Source organism: Prionailurus bengalensis, chromosome A2 (assembly GCF_016509475.1).
Source record: "Prionailurus bengalensis isolate Pbe53 chromosome A2, Fcat_Pben_1.1_paternal_pri, whole genome shotgun sequence".
Classification (NCBI taxonomy): domain Eukaryota; kingdom Metazoa; phylum Chordata; class Mammalia; order Carnivora; family Felidae; genus Prionailurus; species Prionailurus bengalensis.
This window is the reverse complement of record NC_057348.1, coordinates 75,934,810-75,953,728: the sequence shown is the minus strand read 5'-3', so window position 1 is coordinate 75,953,728 and position 18,919 is coordinate 75,934,810. Positions and strand designations below refer to the sequence as shown.

At 44.3% G+C, this 18,919-nt stretch overlaps 1 protein-coding gene across 31 annotated transcripts in view; it reads right to left on the bottom strand.

The window, feature by feature from the left end:
- Nucleotides 1-9,337: 9,337 nt before the first annotated feature.
- NRCAM (neuronal cell adhesion molecule) overlaps nt 9,338-18,919 on the bottom strand; it is a 287,175-nt gene continuing 277,593 nt past the window's right edge. For 15 of the 31 annotated variants that reach the window (XM_043588587.1, XM_043588584.1, XM_043588574.1 and 12 more), the window contains one exon: nt 9,338-11,722. In XM_043588587.1, the coding sequence (XP_043444522.1) occupies nt 11,485-11,722 (238 nt within the window). In that variant the 3' untranslated portion in view covers nt 9,338-11,484. Of the gene's footprint in view, nt 11,980-12,279; nt 12,292-18,459; nt 18,522-18,919 lie in introns of all 31 variants that reach the window. The other 16 variants (XM_043588571.1, XM_043588573.1, XM_043588569.1 and 13 more) reach the window with 4 other exon arrangements.

The window sequence follows — 18,919 nt, the reverse complement described above, 5'->3', positions numbered from 1 at the left end:
GCGCCAATGGCTAGGGGACAGGTTCCTCATACAAGACCGCAGATCTGGGGTGACCAGACAGGGACGTAATTAGCAGAGTCCCTACCACTGCTACTCCAGCTTCCACACACACTAACTGCTTTACGTTAGGTACCATTTTCAACATTGCAGACTCCCTCCCTCTACCCTCTGCCTGTTCCAGGCTCCTCAGGGTACCGACCCTTCCCATCAACGTGGAGAATGGGCCCACGCAACCCTGAGTCATCAGGGAATTCGTACCTCAACATCTTGGGCTCAAGTGAGGGGACTGACTCCCCAGTCTGGCAGCCAAGGTTATGACAAACAAGTGCATTCTCTGCTCCCAAACCAAACAGCGGAGGCGATCCAGAGGGAGATTTTCCCCAGGACACACACACACACTCTCCTACCGGCAGATTGATTTCATTAACTACCACCCCTTTCCGCTGGGCTTCCAGACACAGCATCACAATCAGGGATACTTACACAGGACTCCTTTTGGCACCCCCCACCTGGAACTCCTCTTCAAAACAGATCATCTCTTTCCTTACTAAGTTTATTCTTGTTCCCTTGGATCACCAGACATTATTGGCTCTGACCGGGGTGCCTCTCGGGAGAATCAACAGTAGGCTCTCCAACATAATATTGTTTGGAACTTCCACCCAGGTTCCCACGCCCTGGCAGCTGGCCCCACTGAGCATCATGATGACACATTCCTTAAAAAACTTTCAGGCAATTACTTTCTTCTTAAAGAGACACTCCTTAAATTACTTTCAGGTGATTAATTTCAGTTCCCCGAAATGGATCATCTCTTGCCCCTGGCACTTCAAGCTGATAGCATCACCTTGGGTAGGCTGAGATCAGCACAAAACGCACCAGTTATTGGAAATAAAGTTTTATTGGAACACAGTCACAACCATTTGTTTAAGAATCTTACACATCTTAGATCTTAAATTGGTGGATGCTTTCCTTTTACAGCAGCAGAAGTGAGTGGTTGCAATAGAGACCATGTAGCCTGCAAAGCTTCAGTTATTTGCCATCTTGAAAGAAAGTTTGCCAATCCTGCCTGGTTGTGTGGAGTTTGGCTTGCAGGAGGGCAAAAGAGTGTTGAAATAAACTTCTAGGCCCAAGATGGTGACTCTCCTGCCCCAGGGGCCACGTCAACAAGCCAGAACTTAGGTAGATAACCTCTGTGTCCCAGGAAATGTTGCGCTTGACCAGAAACAGTATATCCAATGAGCCAGTCGCCAAAGCAAAGTCAACTCTGGGCCTTCTCACCCCCAGTAAGGTTGACTAGGTGGCCCCCGCTGATGAGATGTTTTTTCTTTGTCTATTCCTTGTTCTTTACTTGTTGTCCCATAAAAGCTTCTTGCCTCCTACCCCACTTTGCAGTCCTCCAAAAGGAGACTGCTGCACGAAGTGGTAAATAAAGTTTGTACCCCCTAACTTGTCTTCATTTTCTAACAAGGGGCAGGCAACATGGCTGGGAGACTGTGGATAAATAGATGTGGATGTATTCAACATATATTTTGGAAATAACCCCAGAGACTTGGCTTAGTTTTGTTGGAGTGGGGGAGGAAAAACAATCTATTTTCCTGGAGCTGGGGTGGTAGCATTGACCAGATGGGGTGCACTGGGGGAGGGGAAGTTAAAGGGTATAAAACAGCTCAGGATTTAAATTCTCGGGTTAATCCTGAGATGTCAATTAGGTCCCATTTGCATGGGGAAGTTAGAAAACAGGATGCTGTTTAAGCCCTGGAGAGCAAAGAGAGATATGAGGAGGGATTAAGGAAGATGAAAAGTCCCGGAGAGAAAAATAAGAGAGACAGAAGAGGGATGGCAGCAAGTGCCAAGCTGGGGACTCCAACAAGCCAAGGTTTCCGAAAAGCCCCCAAAGTGGCCTTGCCCACCAGAGACAGAAGTTAGAAGGGACTGTCTCCCAGGTCTTGGGGGCTGCCCCCCATGGACATCTGGATGTGTTCTGGAACTGACTACATACTCGGATGCCTGACAGGCGGCCATTAACCCCACGACTGGTGGGGCGGGAGAGAGATGGCATCCAGCAGCTCTTCTCCAGAAAGCTGTCTGGGGGCCGGGTTCCCTGCATTTGCCACGTGGAGACAGGTGCAGAGCCAGATGTTCCCCTGCACGCTCCACTCCCCTTCGGGCAAGGTGTCCAGAGAGAAAGAGAGAATCAAGAAAGGACTCACTTAGGCCCAGTTCCTTTTACATTTTCCCCCCTTTCAAAACCAACTTAATTGAGATAGAACTTATACACAATAAAACATAGCCCATTGTCAGTATATACTTTTGAGTCCTGACCAATGAATGCACCCCTGTAAACACCACCCCAATGAAAATATAGACGGGTTCCATCAGCCCTGAAAGTTCCCTCAGCCCCTTTGTTGTAAATCCCCACCCGACCCCAGCCCCAGGCAATTGCCAGTGGGTTTCCTGTCATTATAGATTAGTTTTGCCTGCTCCAGTGTGTCCCATAAACGAAACGTTTTTCATTTGGCTTCTTCCACTCAGTGGAGTGAATTACCTGCATCAGTGGTTTATTCCTTTTTATTGTGGATTAATATTTCATTGGTATGAATATTAGTATACACACCAAAATGTGTTTATTCATTTACCTGTTGGCAGACATTTGGGTTATATCAAGCATTTTTGCTATTATTATTTATAAAAATTTTTTAATGTTTTATTTATTTTTGAGAGACAGAGAGAGAGGGAATGAGTGGGGGAGGGGCAGAGAGAGAGGGAGACGCAGAATGTGAGGCAGGCTCCTGGCTCTGAGCTGTCAGCACAGAGCCCGACGCGGGGCTCGAACTTGTGAGCCATGAGATCATGACCCGAACCGAAGTTGGAAGCTTAACCAACTGAGCCACCCAGGCATCTTTGCTATTATTAAAAGAGCCTAGTTTTTTCTCTTGATCTCAACAGATAATCACTTCCATGCCTACAGGTGGGAGAGGAGAGAGGCCAGCGTGCAAACTGAGTGCCGTGTTTCTCACACGTTAGTTCATCAGAATCTGGCTAAATGATTTAAGCTAAGAGCACGTGCTAAACGAAGCACAGGTGTCAGTCTCTACTCCCAGGAGTTTCTGATTCCGTAGATCTGGGGTGGGCCAAGAATTCACATTTCAAACCAGACAGGCTGATGGCTGATGCTGCTGTTCCAGGGAACACACTTGGAGAACCATTGGTCTTGAGGACACAGGAGGCCAGAGGGGTGAAGCGGCCTGTAATGTGGTGCTGTACTCACCATAAGCCTTATTTATACACAGTCATGATCACTTCTCAGATACATACAAGCCTAGAGATGGTTAACCTGAACAGCTTTATTGAGGTATACCTTACACACCACAAATGCACTGGTTTTAAGTATATGATTTCATGAGTTTGAATAGATTTCTCAAGTCGTGCAACCATCAACACCATCCAGTTTTAGAACATTTCCGTTATTCCTGTAAGATCCTTCCTGCTAATCCATAGTTAATCCTTGCTCCCATTCCCAGTACCAGACAACCATTGGTCTGCTTTCTGTCTTTATCGGTTTGCCTTTCTGGACATTTCAAGTAAATGGAATCATGCAGCACGAAGCCTTTTGTGATCAAGTTCTTTAATTTAGCATAACATGATGAAGGGTCCTCCGTGTTGTAGCATGTATTATTAGTGCTTAAAAAAATACCAAATAGTATTTCATTTAATTGTATGGATGTACCATTCAACTATATGGACAGACCACATTTTGTTTATTCATCAGTTCACGGACATTTGGGTTACTTTTTGGCTATGCTGATTAATGCTTCTGTGAATGTTCATGTACAGGTCTCAGTGTGGACACATTTGTTCATTTCTTTTGATATCTACCTATGAGTGGCATTTTGGGTCATATGATAAACTTGTATTTAACGTTTTAAGAAACTGCCAAAACTTTTCCAATGTGGCTGTACCATTTTGTATTCCCACCGGCAAATATGGCGTCCATTTTCCTTAGATTTTTTTTTTTTTAACGAGAGGAATACAAGAGAATTTGAGATCAACCTGTGTGTAGCAATGTATTCGAAATACTGTTCATTAAGTACCTTAAGTGCATATACAAAGAGGTGGCAACACATTGTTTCCTCACACTGCTTTCGGTCTTGGCTCTACATTAGAATCATCTGGGGAGGTTAAAAAAATCTTGCTGTCATTGAGGCTACATCTCAATGACAACAGAGAAAAGAGAGGGTGGCTGGGCGGGAGGGCAGTGGGACTTTAAAGCTCCCTGGGGGATTCCAATGTGCAGGCCCAGTCCCTCTGATTAAAAGAGAGAGAGAGAGAGAGAAAACAAAAAAAGATTGAGTCATTTACTGAGATAATAGTTGAATAGTTGCAGCTGAAGAAAGACCGTCCGCAGGACAAACTGAGCGAGACGGGGGAAGTTCGATGGCTCTCGAACACAAAGGATACGCTCTCTGGCAAATAGTCGCTTCTATAATCCTCCAACTGGTGTTATTTCAACTTTTTCAGCCTTTTGGCCATGGAGGAGAGTAGATGGCAGCAGAAGGTGGTGTATGGTGGGGAATCAAGGGTGTCGAAGTCTGTTTGTTCTAGATGGGAGAGACTTGGAATGTGTTGAAGTCACAACAGAGGGTCCAGGTGAGCAGGAGAAGAGAAAAGAGCAGGGAGGGGGGAGGTTCGCAGACCCAGGTAGAAGCCTGGTCTTAGGAGGCAGGGAAGGATGCTTCCTCTATTTTAATAGGAGATAGAGGACAGGAGAGCATTGAGGCAGGAAGGGAGCATTTGCTGGCAGGAAGATGAGGGTATTCCCATCTCTGCTTGTTTTCTTTTCTCAATGAATTGTGATGGGAGGTCACCTTGCAGACAGTTGTGAGAGGAGAGAGGATTCATTTTCAGAAATACAAAACAAAAGCTGCCCCCCTACAATGGAGTCCCAAACCCGTAGACACTTCACTTCCTGCTTCTTCCCCTCTGTTATACTAGCGGGCTTTGTGGTGAGCCTACATCAAACAACAAAGGGAAGAGGGACTGAAAGTCTCTCTGTCACCTCAGGGAACGTACATTTGTTCCAATCAGACTGCTCGTTGCCTTACATGGGCATAGGCGGCATCTGGGTAAGGCTGTAACCTCTGTCGTACTCAGCCAATGAGGAATCAGGGGAGGGAGTTGCACGCTAGGAAATAGTCTGCTGTGACTGCCCTGAGTGTGCCTGTCCATCACACACCCACTCTTGCAAGAACGTTGATTAAAGGCTCGCTTCACTGTGCTCTGAGTCTCTGTGTCTCTCCTTCGATTGGGTTGGTGGGCTTATGTCTCACAGAGTGATGTGTGAGGCTGGGTGGGGAGAGTGGAAAAGATTTGAAATGGTCCTCGCTGAATGTGAGAATAGAAGTTCACCTGAGAAAAATTAGGTCTACGGGGCAGGATGGAGAGCGTGACCACTGAAGAACGTTCTGTCATGACAAGGACACTAACGTCTATTCTATTTCTCAGCCCCTGGGGGCGGGCAGGAAAAAGCAGGCAGCAGACTTGATCTGGAGAAACATGGCACCTCCACATGTATTTAGAAAAGACAGAAGGGCAAAGAGCTTTGGGGTAAAGCAGGGGTGTTTCAAAAAGAATGGGCCTTAAAATCCATGCTGGAAAAGAAACAGAGAAAGAATAAACTGAGAGACTGAAAGGAGAGGGACACTGGGTTTGGGGAGACGTTGTGGGCGGGAGTGGGGTGCGTAGATTATGTGATTATGCAGGTAGAGACGCCAAGAGACTGAGCCCAGGGACAAGTGGACTGTCCACGTGGGTAATGGCAGATCTCTGTGTCTGTTTCCTCCCCTTCCACTCACTCCCCACCTCAACCTGACTACCCAACAGATGACCTGACAGAGACTACCCGACAGCATTTACTAATGGCTCAGATGACCCCCATGCCTTCAAATCCAAAAAGTGTTTCCCAATCCTCATGATTGCTTGATTTTTCAGCATTATGTGACACTGTTCTTGAAATGGTCTCTCTCACTGGGTCCAAGATGACACCCTCTCATTTCTTCCCAGCTTTTCTGGCTCCTGCTCACTGGTCTGCTTTAGAGGCCCATCTGCCTCCTCCTGTCCCTTACATCTGGGAGTTTCTTTGTAGGGTGCAATCCTCAGCCTTCTCGCATATATTCCCTCTCTAGGCAATCTCCTCCCCTGCCTCATGGCTTCGATTACTATTCCTCATCTTAGAAGCTTCTTTTAAGCCTTAAGCCCATACATCCAATTTCTTCTAGTCCTTTCCACTTGGATATTTCCGAGGCGTTTCAAACACATTTATTAACTTGAACTCCTGACCTAGCTCCAAGCCTGGTTCTTTCCTGATGTTCCCACCTCAGTGAACTTCACGTCTGGTTAGACAAGTCAGAAATTAAAGGGCAATCTCTGATACCTCCCCTTTCCTCAACCTCGCACATCGAATCTCTTGCTCCCATCAATTTTCTTCCCTTTGAAAAAATGTTTATTTTTGAGAGAGAGAGCATGAACTGGGGAGGAGTAGAGAGAGGGGGCACAAAGGATCTGAAGTGGGCTCTGTGATGACAGCAGACAGCCTGATGCAGGACTCAAACTCACAAACCACAAGGTTGTGACCTGAACTGAAGTCAGATGCTTAACCAATGGAGCCATCCGGGTGTCCCCCATCAATTTTCTTCCTAAATAGCTTTAGGACCCACCCACGTCTTTCCATCTCCAGTGGGATGATCCTGGATCCAAGTCCGCAACCTGATGTCTACACTACTGCGAAGCGTCCCAGTGGCTTATCAATTTCTGGCTCTCAGCCTCCAGCCCATTCCTCACACTACATCTCATGAATTAGGCCTCCTCCCCCACTACAATCTAATCATACAACCCTTTACTTCAACCCCTTCAATTACTCCACGCTTTCCACCGCTCCTTGAATAAATACAAAAACCTGTCCCGTGGTCCTCGGGACCCAGCTTGGCCTGGGTCCTGCATGCATTCCAGGCAACGCTGGTCTTTGTTTTACAGCAATGTGTCCTGACTTCTCCTCCTTGATCCTTCCAGTGCCCAGCTCCCATGCCTTAGGGGAGACTTCCCAACTGCTCCCCACCAGTCAGCCCCTCCATCGCTTGCTCTCATGGAACTTGTGCTTTCTCTTCAGGGCGCTCCTCTTGATTTGGAATTACACATTCATTTGGGTGGTTATTTGATCAGTGTCTGTCTTCTCACACCAGACTCCAGGCGCTGTGAGGGCAGGAACCAAATTCCGGTTTTGCTCGTCTTGTACCTTCCCTACTTAGCAAAATATCTGGCAGTAGTAGATGCTAAAATTTTTTTTGGGGGGGGGGTGGGGAGGAGAGGCTAATTGGGAGCCACAGGATTCAAACAGAAAAGGATACTGGAAATCATCTGCTTTCTGTCATTTTAAAGTTGGAGAAACAGAGGCCTCGAGAGGTGGGAGATGGTGAGGAGGGGTTTGTTTACTTATGCATGGTCACAGTTGATGGCAGAGTTGGAATGTGTCAATCCTGGTCTCTTTCTATCTCAACCTGAGAACTGTTTATTTACTATAAATACTCTGGTAGTATTCTCTCCCTCTTCTGCCTTTTTTTTTTTTTTTTAAGTGAGAAATAAAAACTGTCCTTAAACTATATCTTTTGTGCAATCCAATCAGAACATATCCATCCGTTCATGGCAGACAAAATGGCACACTCTCGGGGAACAGGGGAAACCATTTTTAGAACACGCCCCCGTCCTCACCCCCACCAGCATGTGGCAGTGATGGGGTGCCTCATGGGAGCCAGGGGCACGCTCCTCCTCTTCCTCCCCCCAGCTGATCGGCCACCCAGCCACGGCTGCAAACGATAAGAGGAAGATTAACAAGACTCACAGAGACACAGACTAACTTCCTGGAAGTTGTGAGCTCCTCGGAGAACATTGCAAATCTCATGTTTTCCGGCTGCAGCAGGCATCATGGCTTGTGCTGTATCTCCAGAGGCTTCATTTTCCAGCAGTTTCTTTTGCACTGAATAAAGCAAGGGGGCCCTCTGGTGGTCATTTGTAGAACGATCTCGTGACAGGGAGAAATCTGCTTAGTTTGGATGCGACTTCTTAGTTTGCATTTCTCTCCCTTGCCTCCACAAGGCATTTCCCGAAACAGGCATTAAAAGTAAGTCAGGGGGCACCTGGGTGGCCCAGTTGGTTAAGCGTCTGACTCTTGACTCTTGATCTTGGCTCAGGTCATTGTCTCGAGGTTCTTGGGTTCAAGCCCCACACTGGCCTGTGTGCTGATGGTGTGGAGCCTGCTTGGGGTTCTCTCTCTCTCTCTCTCTCTCTCTGCCCCCTTACGTTCTCTCTCTTCCTCTCTCAAAATAAACACAAAAAAATAAAAAGTAAAAGTAAATCAGGGCCATTATAAAGTGTCGGAACAGGAAGGCATCAATGGACCACTTTTGTGGTCAGGCTTTCACGGGCCGGCCCCTCCTTGCTACACAGCTGTGACTGGTGATATGGCCTACAGGTGTGGACTGGAAATCTGGCCCACAGTGTGGACGGGAGGTCCCGATCTGGTGTTCAGAGGGAACGCTCTTAGAAATGCTAAGATCTATATAGCATTTTACAGCCCACTTGTATAATGTGTTGTTATCCAAGAGTGACTATAGGGAGGGGCGGCTCTGTGCCAGCAGGCTCGTGTCTGGAAAGGCAGGACCAGGGACAGGTGCATAAGGACAGGCGGTGGAATAGAGGAACAAACCGGGCCTTGGCTATTTGCCGAGCTGGGCAGGTTGGAGACAAGGAGAACAGCGGGGGCTGGAGAGAAGGGAGTAGATGACATACCCGTACGACTTGTAAATGCACAGACCACCTCACCAAGAGGGAGAGGTGAGAGAACGCAAGTGGCCCATGAGGATGGTGGAGGTCCAGGCACGCGGAAGACAGGCTGACGGCGGGCACCGGGGAACCTGGCCCGTGGAAGTTGGGCCAAAGGAGAGGAAGCAGCACCCGAGTTCTCAGACTCTCCACCCGCTTTCCATTCGAATTCTGTTCGGCACGCCCCTATTTTATTAGCTCCGTTTTATACCGTGTTTGGTTTTGTGTTTCATTTTCTGTGCCTATAACGGCCTTTCAAAAGTAAAAATAAAAATCTGCGCTCTTTTAAAACATTAGGAAATACATGGTTGAAAAAGTTAAAGATCACAAAGAGATCAAGACTGTTTAATAGTGATTTTTGGTTTTTTTTTTGATGGAAATCCAGTCACATCCGCCTGTACTGTTACACAGACCGCTACCTGCACATTCACACTCCACGAAGAACATGACTGATTACAAAAGAGAGAGGGACTTTTAAAACCACATTTAATCTTTAATACAAAATCCGTTGCCCTATTACAGAAGTGACCCCTTCATGCACAGATAAATTTCGCGCCTACCATGATGGGAGAGTAAAAACTGTACTTGTAATGCCTCCCTCCCCCTCCCAGACATCGGCAAATGTAAAGTAACTTTTATCTTTGTGCTCTCTGATGCCAAGGCAAGCCTGGTTCGTCTTTCTGTATTTCCATTAGAACGGCTGGTCTGTGAGAAGCGAACATGGAGGCGTGGGATTATGTAGGACCATCTTTACCTGGGATTACTTCAAATTGTGCTTTACCTATAAACAGCAAACGTGCCGGAAATAGGCCTACTGAGCCCCACAGGCAAAGCCCTGAAGATTTCTAGAAACTTGCTGTCAATATGTAGCATAGATCACTATTTCAGTTTCACAGCAAAAAGGGAAAATAAAAACCCACAAGGTATTTAAGTAAATGCTTTCCAATCCCATGCACTGTATTAATTAGCTAACTTCTTATACAGTACAACATCAACATGGGCTGCAGGTTTATTTGTCTGTAACACCTCTATGCATATAGCATCTACACTTTAGGTATATTTACAAATTCAACAAAATATCTACATATAAAAAGCTTCACTTAAAATTAAACTTGATGCAAGTTATGAGAAACCAATTTATTGGCAAATGAAACGGAGCATTCCTTCAACCATAGGTTGTTAGAGGACTTCATATTTGGAGGTAAACCATTTGAGAGATCTCGTTTATGGATACGGTACAATGGGTATGTTGATGTCTGAAACTGCGGGTGGAATCCCTTTGACTGTTGGCCTCGTTAGCACGTGTCAGATTTCTGAGATTCGGAAATGTGTCCTAGCAATTTGCATACACGTTGTTTAATGCTGCAGAGAGTTTCAAAAGTTGCCCCCTACGTAAAGGCCCGGAGAATAACATTCCTGTTGGCATACTGTCCTATGCTTCTGGTGTGGGGATAGCTTATGTTTTACAAAAATTCTCTACCCAACTGACAGCCTTCTGACCGAACTGACTTTAACAGAAACCATAAAAGACCGCCGAATCGTCATGTGCTCCAGGTGGTGCTAAAGCTTTTTCTGTCTATACAGACGGGGAAATGCTCCTTAAAATAAACTGTCTTATTCATCTCATTTTCACCTCTCCTTTCTTTTGGCATTGTGGTTTTCATGGTCTCTGCTTTGGAAAAGTTACTTTTGGACACTGACAGTAAGCTGGGACTCCGAGGCGACTGTCCCGGCGGAGAAAGAAGGCAGCATGTTATGGAATGCTTGTTGTCTGAAGGCACTGTACGTGTCTCTTGCCCTGTGCTTTCTGGAGTCATTTTTGAAACTTAAGTGGAGTGATTCGTTTTTGTTTCTTTCAGCCTGGCCTAAGTGCCAAAATGCATTGCAATACACATTGCTTATGCCTAAAAACAACTGAACATGGAGATGAATGTAAAAAGTAGAACACTGTACTGCTGTAACACCCGGAGGGTTAAGAAGGCTAGGAAGTAACAGGAGCGAAGGCCGGTAACAGAGTCTCAGCAAAGCATCAGCAAATGCGACTGTCACAATTAACTCATTTAGCAAGTATATACTGTACATCCTGTTGCTAACAGTCTCCCAAAAAGACTAGACAGCTAGACACAGAGTCACCAATTTCACAACAATGTCCACAAAGACATTGAAGTTCTAGAGAATACTACAGTTACACTCTTGACAATGAAAACGGAATTCATATTTCTGGGTTCGGCCGACGATAGTATAGACCGAGTCTCCAACTATGTTTTAATAACATACACAGGTGTTCCTTTAAGTGTGTAGCATTATTTCATGCATCATATTGAACTGTGTCCTGAAGAGGAAGTAACACGATCCGTTGACGAGGCTGTGTTATTTTGATCAGTTCTGCGGAAACCAAGGATGCCTATTTTGAGTGACAAAGGATGCACTTTGCACTGCAGTTCACTTAACAAATCATCTGACGGAGTTGCGTTCTTGTTTTAGCTGTTCTCATAATATTAACACACGGCAGAACACGCACTGTCTGCCCCTGAGTTCATAGTATGAGAAGGCAGACAAACAAGTGCTTAGGATGAACATTCTAGAGAAATGGGATATTGGCAAAGGGCTTGCGGGTTAAACAAAGGAATTCATGGCATTGACAGGAGAAGGTGCCTCTGAGCTTTCGTTTCCTTCGGCGGGTTCTTTCTCCTTCTTACCACTGTATTGTCCAATAAAGGAGCCGTCCTCATTGAACTGGCCGTTCACCCCCTCTCCGTAGTCAACTAGGCTATCGTCGCTATCTTCTTTCTTCACCGTCCTGTCTGAAGGTGTTCGACTGCCCTTTTTCAAAGGCTTGTGGTCTTCTGCGTCACTGGAAGACAGAGAAAACATCTTCATCAGGATTGGCATTGAGGCGAAGTGCTTTGTTCTTACGGGTCATGCATGCAGGTTATGACAAAGCGCGCGGAGTCCTGAGCTTCTCAAGTCAAGTCTAATCGTCAGCTTGACTCCAATGACTGGGATGTGGTTGGGATGAAAATCAGGTGCAGCAATGGTTTAATCACGAAGCCTTCAGGAGGCGGATGGCTTCTCGCTGCGCATGTCAATGTCAATGATACATTCTCGCTCCTGATTTGGAAGCAGTTCAGAAACAGTCACAAGCATTAACAAAGGGAGAATGGAGAAAAGTTGAAAATCATCCCTATTTTGAATTCAAAGAAGGCGAAAGCTTATGGCAAGTAGAGTAGTTAGTAGGTTAAACTGTGTGAGATCTCTGAATTCCTTGGAGATGAATGGAGCATGATTTTGGTTAAGTGTGAAATATGAGGGTTTTTTCATTTTTTTTTTCTGAGCACGAGGAAGCAAAATCCTGCTTTTTGAATCATTTTGTTATCGAGTGCAGGCCAGACTTGTAAACTTTAACCTTACCTTTCAAGAGACCTATACATTCCATTAAAAGGATGCAGAAGAAACAAGTGAAAATAGCCTAAGAAGAAAAGCAAAATCCTTATACTGATAGTAAACAGTATTTTTTTTTTTTCTGTAAGAATTTTAGTTAATAGGTAAAGGTTGATTAATTTGGAGACTGACACAATTTCACTTCAAAGCATTACATTTGTACTATTACTGGCAGGTCAGTATATTCCTAAGGAGTATGAGTGATTCAAAAAATGTCAAAGCAAACATTTGCTGTGCTCATTTTATCTCAGTCTACTCTTCTCCCGGTGTGTTATGTAGCCTATCTGTGTTGGATGGGGATCTAAGGCTCATAATTTAAAACACATTATAGAACCCGATTTTTTTTTTCTTACATCTCTGTTAAATCCCTAAGCACAACATCTGGAAGTTGGAGAATAGGTTTTCGAACACCTGCCCATCCGGTCGTGTAATTAGGTACACACCGTGACTTACTCTTTAATAGGGAACACTGGGTTTGAAAAAAAAAAAAAAAGAAAGAAAGAAAAAGAAAGAAGGCAATGAGAGCATTTTGTTTCCTTTCCAGGAGCAAAAATGCAAGGCCAAAGAGGAGACATAAGCAATATTAGTAAAAATGAAGAGGCTTCAGGTCAAAAAGAGGCTGCCTCAGCTGTAGCATTTCACCCAGCAATTTTTGTGCCATCCAAAAATCTGTGCCACGGCTTTACTGCCCACTCCGTCTCTGACAGTGACTTTTTTCTAGGCAAGATACAAACATCTCAAGAGGCACAAATATTCTGGCGGTTTGGCCAATAATGCCTACCGGGGTTTTCAGTCTCTCTCCAAGAAGCAGATCTCAAGACTGGAAACTTATACTTGCTTAACAGGGCACTGGTGTCTGCTATTGAAAATTAGCAGTTGCAACAAGACACAAGTTCTTGTCACACACTGAACCAACAGTATTATCCGCACTGCTAATCAACAACCGGGGAGGTATCACAGGACCTCGGGGTGGCCCGTGTTTGGGGCACTTCAGGGGAGAGAGCAGCTCGTCTCCGATCTGCGAGTAATAACGTGCACATCTGTAGTCATTAACCTCTAGGCTTTGTCTGAAGACTTCCTGTGAAACATTGCTCATGACTTGGTGAGGCACTTAAGTCCATCGGAGTGTTCAATAATAAGCAGGTCTTTGTCACCTGGATTCCAAGCTCTACTTCAGAGAGCTAGTGTTCCAAGGATCACACTATGGTATTTCTTTGATCCAGCCACCTCTCCACCCATTCAACCACTCATATATCTAATAAATATTTATTGAGTGCCTACACTGGTAATGTTCTAGTCCTTGGGGATATAGCAGCAAACAAAACAGACTAAAGCCCTGAATTCATTAAGCTTACTACTACTAGGGGAAAACATGGAAAATAACGTATTGAAATATTGGTTACATAGTGTGTCAGAAGGTGATTAGTGCTATGGAAAACACGGAACTGAGGAAAGAGGATGAAAGGTGTCAGGGGAGGGTGTAGAGGTTGATGCTAAATAGGGTATCCAGGGAAGGCCTCATTAGAAGTGACAGCCGACCAAAGGCTTAAAAGAGTTGAGGTAGGCAGGTGGATAGGTGGAGGGAGAGCCATTCTGGCAGGAGTAGCAAGCAGTGCAAATGCCCTGAGGCGTCAGCAAGCCTGGTGCACTCTGGGAACCGGGAGGAGCTTGTGTAGCTGTACCGAAGGAGAGAGAGAGAGAGAGAGAGAGAGAGAGAAGAGCTAAAGTAGAAGGTGGCAGGGCTAGATCCGGGCCCTCCAGGGGACACTGGAAGGGTTCTGTCTTTAGCTCTGAGTGAGATGGAAAGCGATTGGGAGGTTTTCAACACATGAGTGACAAGAGCTGACTTAGGGTTTGAAAGGATTACAGTCATCAGTGTTGGGAACAGCCTAGCCTGGAGGGCAGGCCTTGGTAACCTACAGCAAAATTGGGTCACGCCATTTCCTCTGTATTGTGTGTGGCTGCTTCTGCACTCCCCACAGCAGACATGTAGAGTTGCAGCTTCGACCCTGTGGCCTGTAAGGTCTGAAATATTTATGAGTGGGGTCTTTACAGAAAACGTTTGCCGACCCCTGCTCAAGGGGGCCGAGGCGACTAGGGCAAAAACACAGGAGCCTGGACTGTGAGCCTGGACAAGAGCGGAACACCGAGGCGGCAGAAAGTGGCTAGATAATGGACATATTTTGCAAGTAGCACCAAAAGGATTTCTGATGGATTGGATATGGAATAAGAGAGAAAAAGAGGACACCAGGATTTTCAGTTTGAGTAACAGAAAGGATCGAATTACCCTTACCGGGGAGTACAGCGTGTTTGGGATGGAAGATCAGTGGTTCAGTTTTGGACATGTTAACTTTGCTAGATCAGAGGAACCACTCCTTTAATGATTTTACGAATCTGGTGTAACCTGATACCTAAAACCTACAAGAACACTTGGGGAAAGTGAAATTACAGGCTAATCTCATTCAGGAACAGAGATGTGAAAATCCCAAAGACATCAAGAGCAAAGGGAATTCGGGAATCTACCGGAAGGATACCATATCATGACCAAGTTGGGTTTATTCCAGGGAATGGAAGTTTGTTTCAGCATTAAAACTTCAATTCATATAGTTTTCTATTTTCGCAGAAGAACAATATATTATGATCATTTCAGTAGATTCAGGAAGAGGTGTTTGGTAAAATTCAACACCCATTCACAATAAAAATGTCAATACTCTAGGAAGAGCAAGTATCTTGAATGTCCTGGGTATTTGCAAGACACTTAGTTTCACCATCTTTGATGGTGAGTGTTGACAATTTCTGTTTGGTATCAGAAATAGTAGGGATGCGTACTATTGTCACTTTTAACCAAAACTGCATTGAAAGTACTAAGCGATGTGCGGAGAAAAAGAAATGGAAGGTATACTATTACGAAGAAAGAAAAGTGTCATTACTCATAACTGGTATGGTTACATGTATGTAAAACATCCAAAAGAATATGCAGGCGGCCATCAGAATAAAAAGAGAGTTTGGTAATGTTGCTTAATACAATACCATCATAAAAGTCCGTTTTATTCCCATGCTTGCAAATAATTGGAAAATGAAATTTAAAAGAACGATTCCAGTTATATCACACAAATATGAAGTATATGAGAACAAATCCAACAAAAATGTTTTAAGTTCCCTATGAAGAAAATGAAAGTTTTATTGTTATTAAAGAAGAGCTAAATAAATGGAGGGATTTACCATAATGGTGGACAAGAAGACTCAAAGTATCGTTACATACGTTAACCCTCTTTATATTGGTCTTTAGATTCAATTTACTGCCAATAAAAACCCAGCAGGTTTCTCTGTGGATCTTGCTTGGCAAGCTGACTCTCAGCTGCATGTGTATAAATGAAAAGGCCAGGAATACCTAAAAAATTCTTGAAGAAGAATAACAAAGTTGGGGGACTTGACTTATCAGATATCAAGGCTTATTAAAAGTTATAGTACTAAGATAGTGTAGTTTTGGTGCAGGGACAGACAAATCAGTCAGTGGACTGTAACACAGGGCCCTGAAATAGTTGGGAGATCTTTTTGCTGGCTTTATTCCTACCTACATCATATTTTTATGCTATCAAAGCTGAGATCATTTTTCAGATCCTATTTTCCATCTGTTCGCTGGTATACAGAAATACAATCGACTTCACCCTAATTTTGTGTCAGGCAACATCACTAAACTCTTTTTATTAATTGTAATATCTTCCTGCTGATTCGTTTGGATTGTTACACAAACAGTCCCTATCAGTTATGAATAATGGCGAGCCAAGAAGGAGCTCCCTCGAAGCATCCATTGCAACTTAATGATCATAGTGGATGAGAGAAAATCTATAGCAACATGGGCTGTGCTTGAAAGAAGAGAAGGAAAGGAGAGGAGTGCTCTATCCACAGAGTCTTTCTAGGAAAAGTGGTTCAAAGGCAGCTCAACATCTTCCTAAGACTGGTTTTTAAAAAGTGGTGTGATGGGGGCACGTGGACGGCTCAGTCGGTTGAGGGTCCAACTCTTGGTTTTGGCTCAGGTCATGATCTCACAGTTCATGAGTTCAAGCCCCACACAGGGCTCTGTGTTGACAGAGTGGAACCTGCTTGGGATTCTCTCTCCCTCTCTCTCCCTCTGCCTCTCACCTGCTCAAGTGCTCTCTTTCGCAAATAAACTGGAAAAAAAAAAAGTGGTGGGATGTAATGTCATACTTCAATTAGAATATGGCTAAATGGGGGAAAAATTGTACGAGGCACCAGAACAGTACTGGCACGTGATTTATGCCCCCAAAATATGAGTACTCATCTATCTGCCATCACATCTCCTCTCTCCATTCCAGGCCCCCACCTCAGAGAGATTTTTTTTTTCTTTCTAAGAAACACCTTGTGTAACACACACAACTCAGAAGTTTCCAGATGTGATGACTGTGAAAAGTTCTATGAAAGGGATACAACTCAGGTATAAGTCCGTGTTGAAGCACTGTATTAGTACTTGCTGCTTTTCAACTCAAAGATGAATTTTAAAAAAGTTTTTAAATTTTAAGTAGCCTCCACACCCAACATGGGGCTTGAACTCACAACCCTGAGATCTAGAGTCACATGCTCTCCTGACTGAGCCAGCCAGGTGCCCCTCAAAGATGAATTTTATAATGAAATAGTAAACAAACTGTTTTTGACATGATGTCAAGGGAATTGTCCCAAATGAGAGGAATTAGAGGTTACGGGGGATGATTTAAAAGCCATATACTTATTTAGCTACACAGCAGTCAGAGCTTAAAAATATTCAACCACATTTTATGAGAGATGTTAAGGACAGGAGGCATCAGATGTTAGTGAACTCTTAGCCTAGGACATCAAAGATTAAACAAATTTCAAAATATGTCATAAAATAGCCATAAGATAGCACATGTAGCTACAGAATATATTTTTGATGCTCATGGCCAAGAATGAAGATGGTTGAGCAGTGGAAAGAAAGGGTCACATCACAGCATCAAAACTCATCTCTGGGGGCGCCTGGGTGGCGCAGTCGGTTAAGCGTCCGACTTCAGCCAGGTCATGATCTCGCGGTCCGTGAGTTCGAGCCCCGCGTCAGGCTCTGGGCTGATGGCTCAGAGCCTGGAGCCTGTTTCCGATTCTGTGTCTCCCTCTCTCTCTGCCCCTCCCCCGTTCATGCTCTGTCTCTCTCTGTCCCAAAAATAAATAAAAAACGTTAAAAAATTAAAAAAAAAATAAATAAAAGAAAACTCATCTCTGACACCGCTTCCTCTGGGAAGGCTTCTCACATTACCCTCCTTCTGTGCCACCCAGTTGGCCTTGGCTTCCCGCCCCTGCTCCCCGGTACCTGAGTTATATCCCTTTCATAGAACTTTTCCCACAGTGCTCAGATTGGTCTTTTACTTTCCCGTGTCCCTTGCTAGACTATAAGCTAGGGAGGTTAACATTCTATTGTTTTTACTATCCCTACAGCCCGGCATACAGTAGGCACTCAATAAATACTGGTTGAATGAATGAATTCATTGTAAAATAACAATAAAAGACAGGTGGGCATTTTAGAAAATTTCCCAGAATTCTAACATTGGGAAATTTTCATTCCTTCTTAATGAATTTCATGATGTCAGACAAAGCACTAGATTATATATTTTCTTCCTCTCTCTTTCCCTAGGAATCAATTTGAAGGAGTTGACCTTTGTTTCAGTAATAATTCAGGGTTATGCACACAGGAGGGACCCAAGGAATGTCTATTGAGTTAAAATTCAGCAACAACAGGTACATTTGTGATCATTCGGTTTCTCTTGTGGTCACAATCCTCCTACCGCCAAATCACACTGCTGTTAGATTGACCTTCGTGACCCAAACACTCCCTCTAAAAGTCCATCACGATTTATACTGTTCACATACCAGTTTACATTTGTGAGCAGAATACATTGGAAGCAGATAGCAAATCAAACATGACACACCTTCGTATCATTCAAGTCTTAGGAGCACGGGTTAGCATGCCTGCAACAGGATCATGTTTACTCGAATGGCAAGATCCCTGTGCAGACAGCCTCCATTTATGCTATGAGTTCAAGTACCATGGCCATATGGTTTATGACCTAGGGTCATTCTGGTTTTTAAACGAATGCATCTAGACAATTAAAAAAAAATACTTACACGGTTGGTTGCATTGTTTCTTTGATTTTTCTATATGCTAGTAAGGATGCAGATCCTACTGTCTGTATAATTAAAGAAACAAACAAAGCAAGCTGCAGGCTTCCACCAGAGGGTAACTGCTTGGGGTTGGGAGTTGGAGTTAGGGCACAAGGTTACAGCTTATGGAAAAAAAAATCAAATTTGGCCATTGAAGTTCCATCCCTGTTTGCACTATGAAAAACCCTCTGGCTGAGAGCCCACCATATCGAAACTGTTTCAGCCTCACGCTGGAGAATGAGCAAATCATAAATGGAATTCATTTACATTGGGTAATAGCCCTAATTTTGTCTGCATCGGTGTGTGATCAGCGTATTAATTTGTTTTCAGAATGAAAAAGAATAAGAATCAATAAATAATACAAAGCTCAAAACTTCCAGAAGGTGCAAAACAGAGAAGGGACCCTGGTGATTTAGGAAGGAGA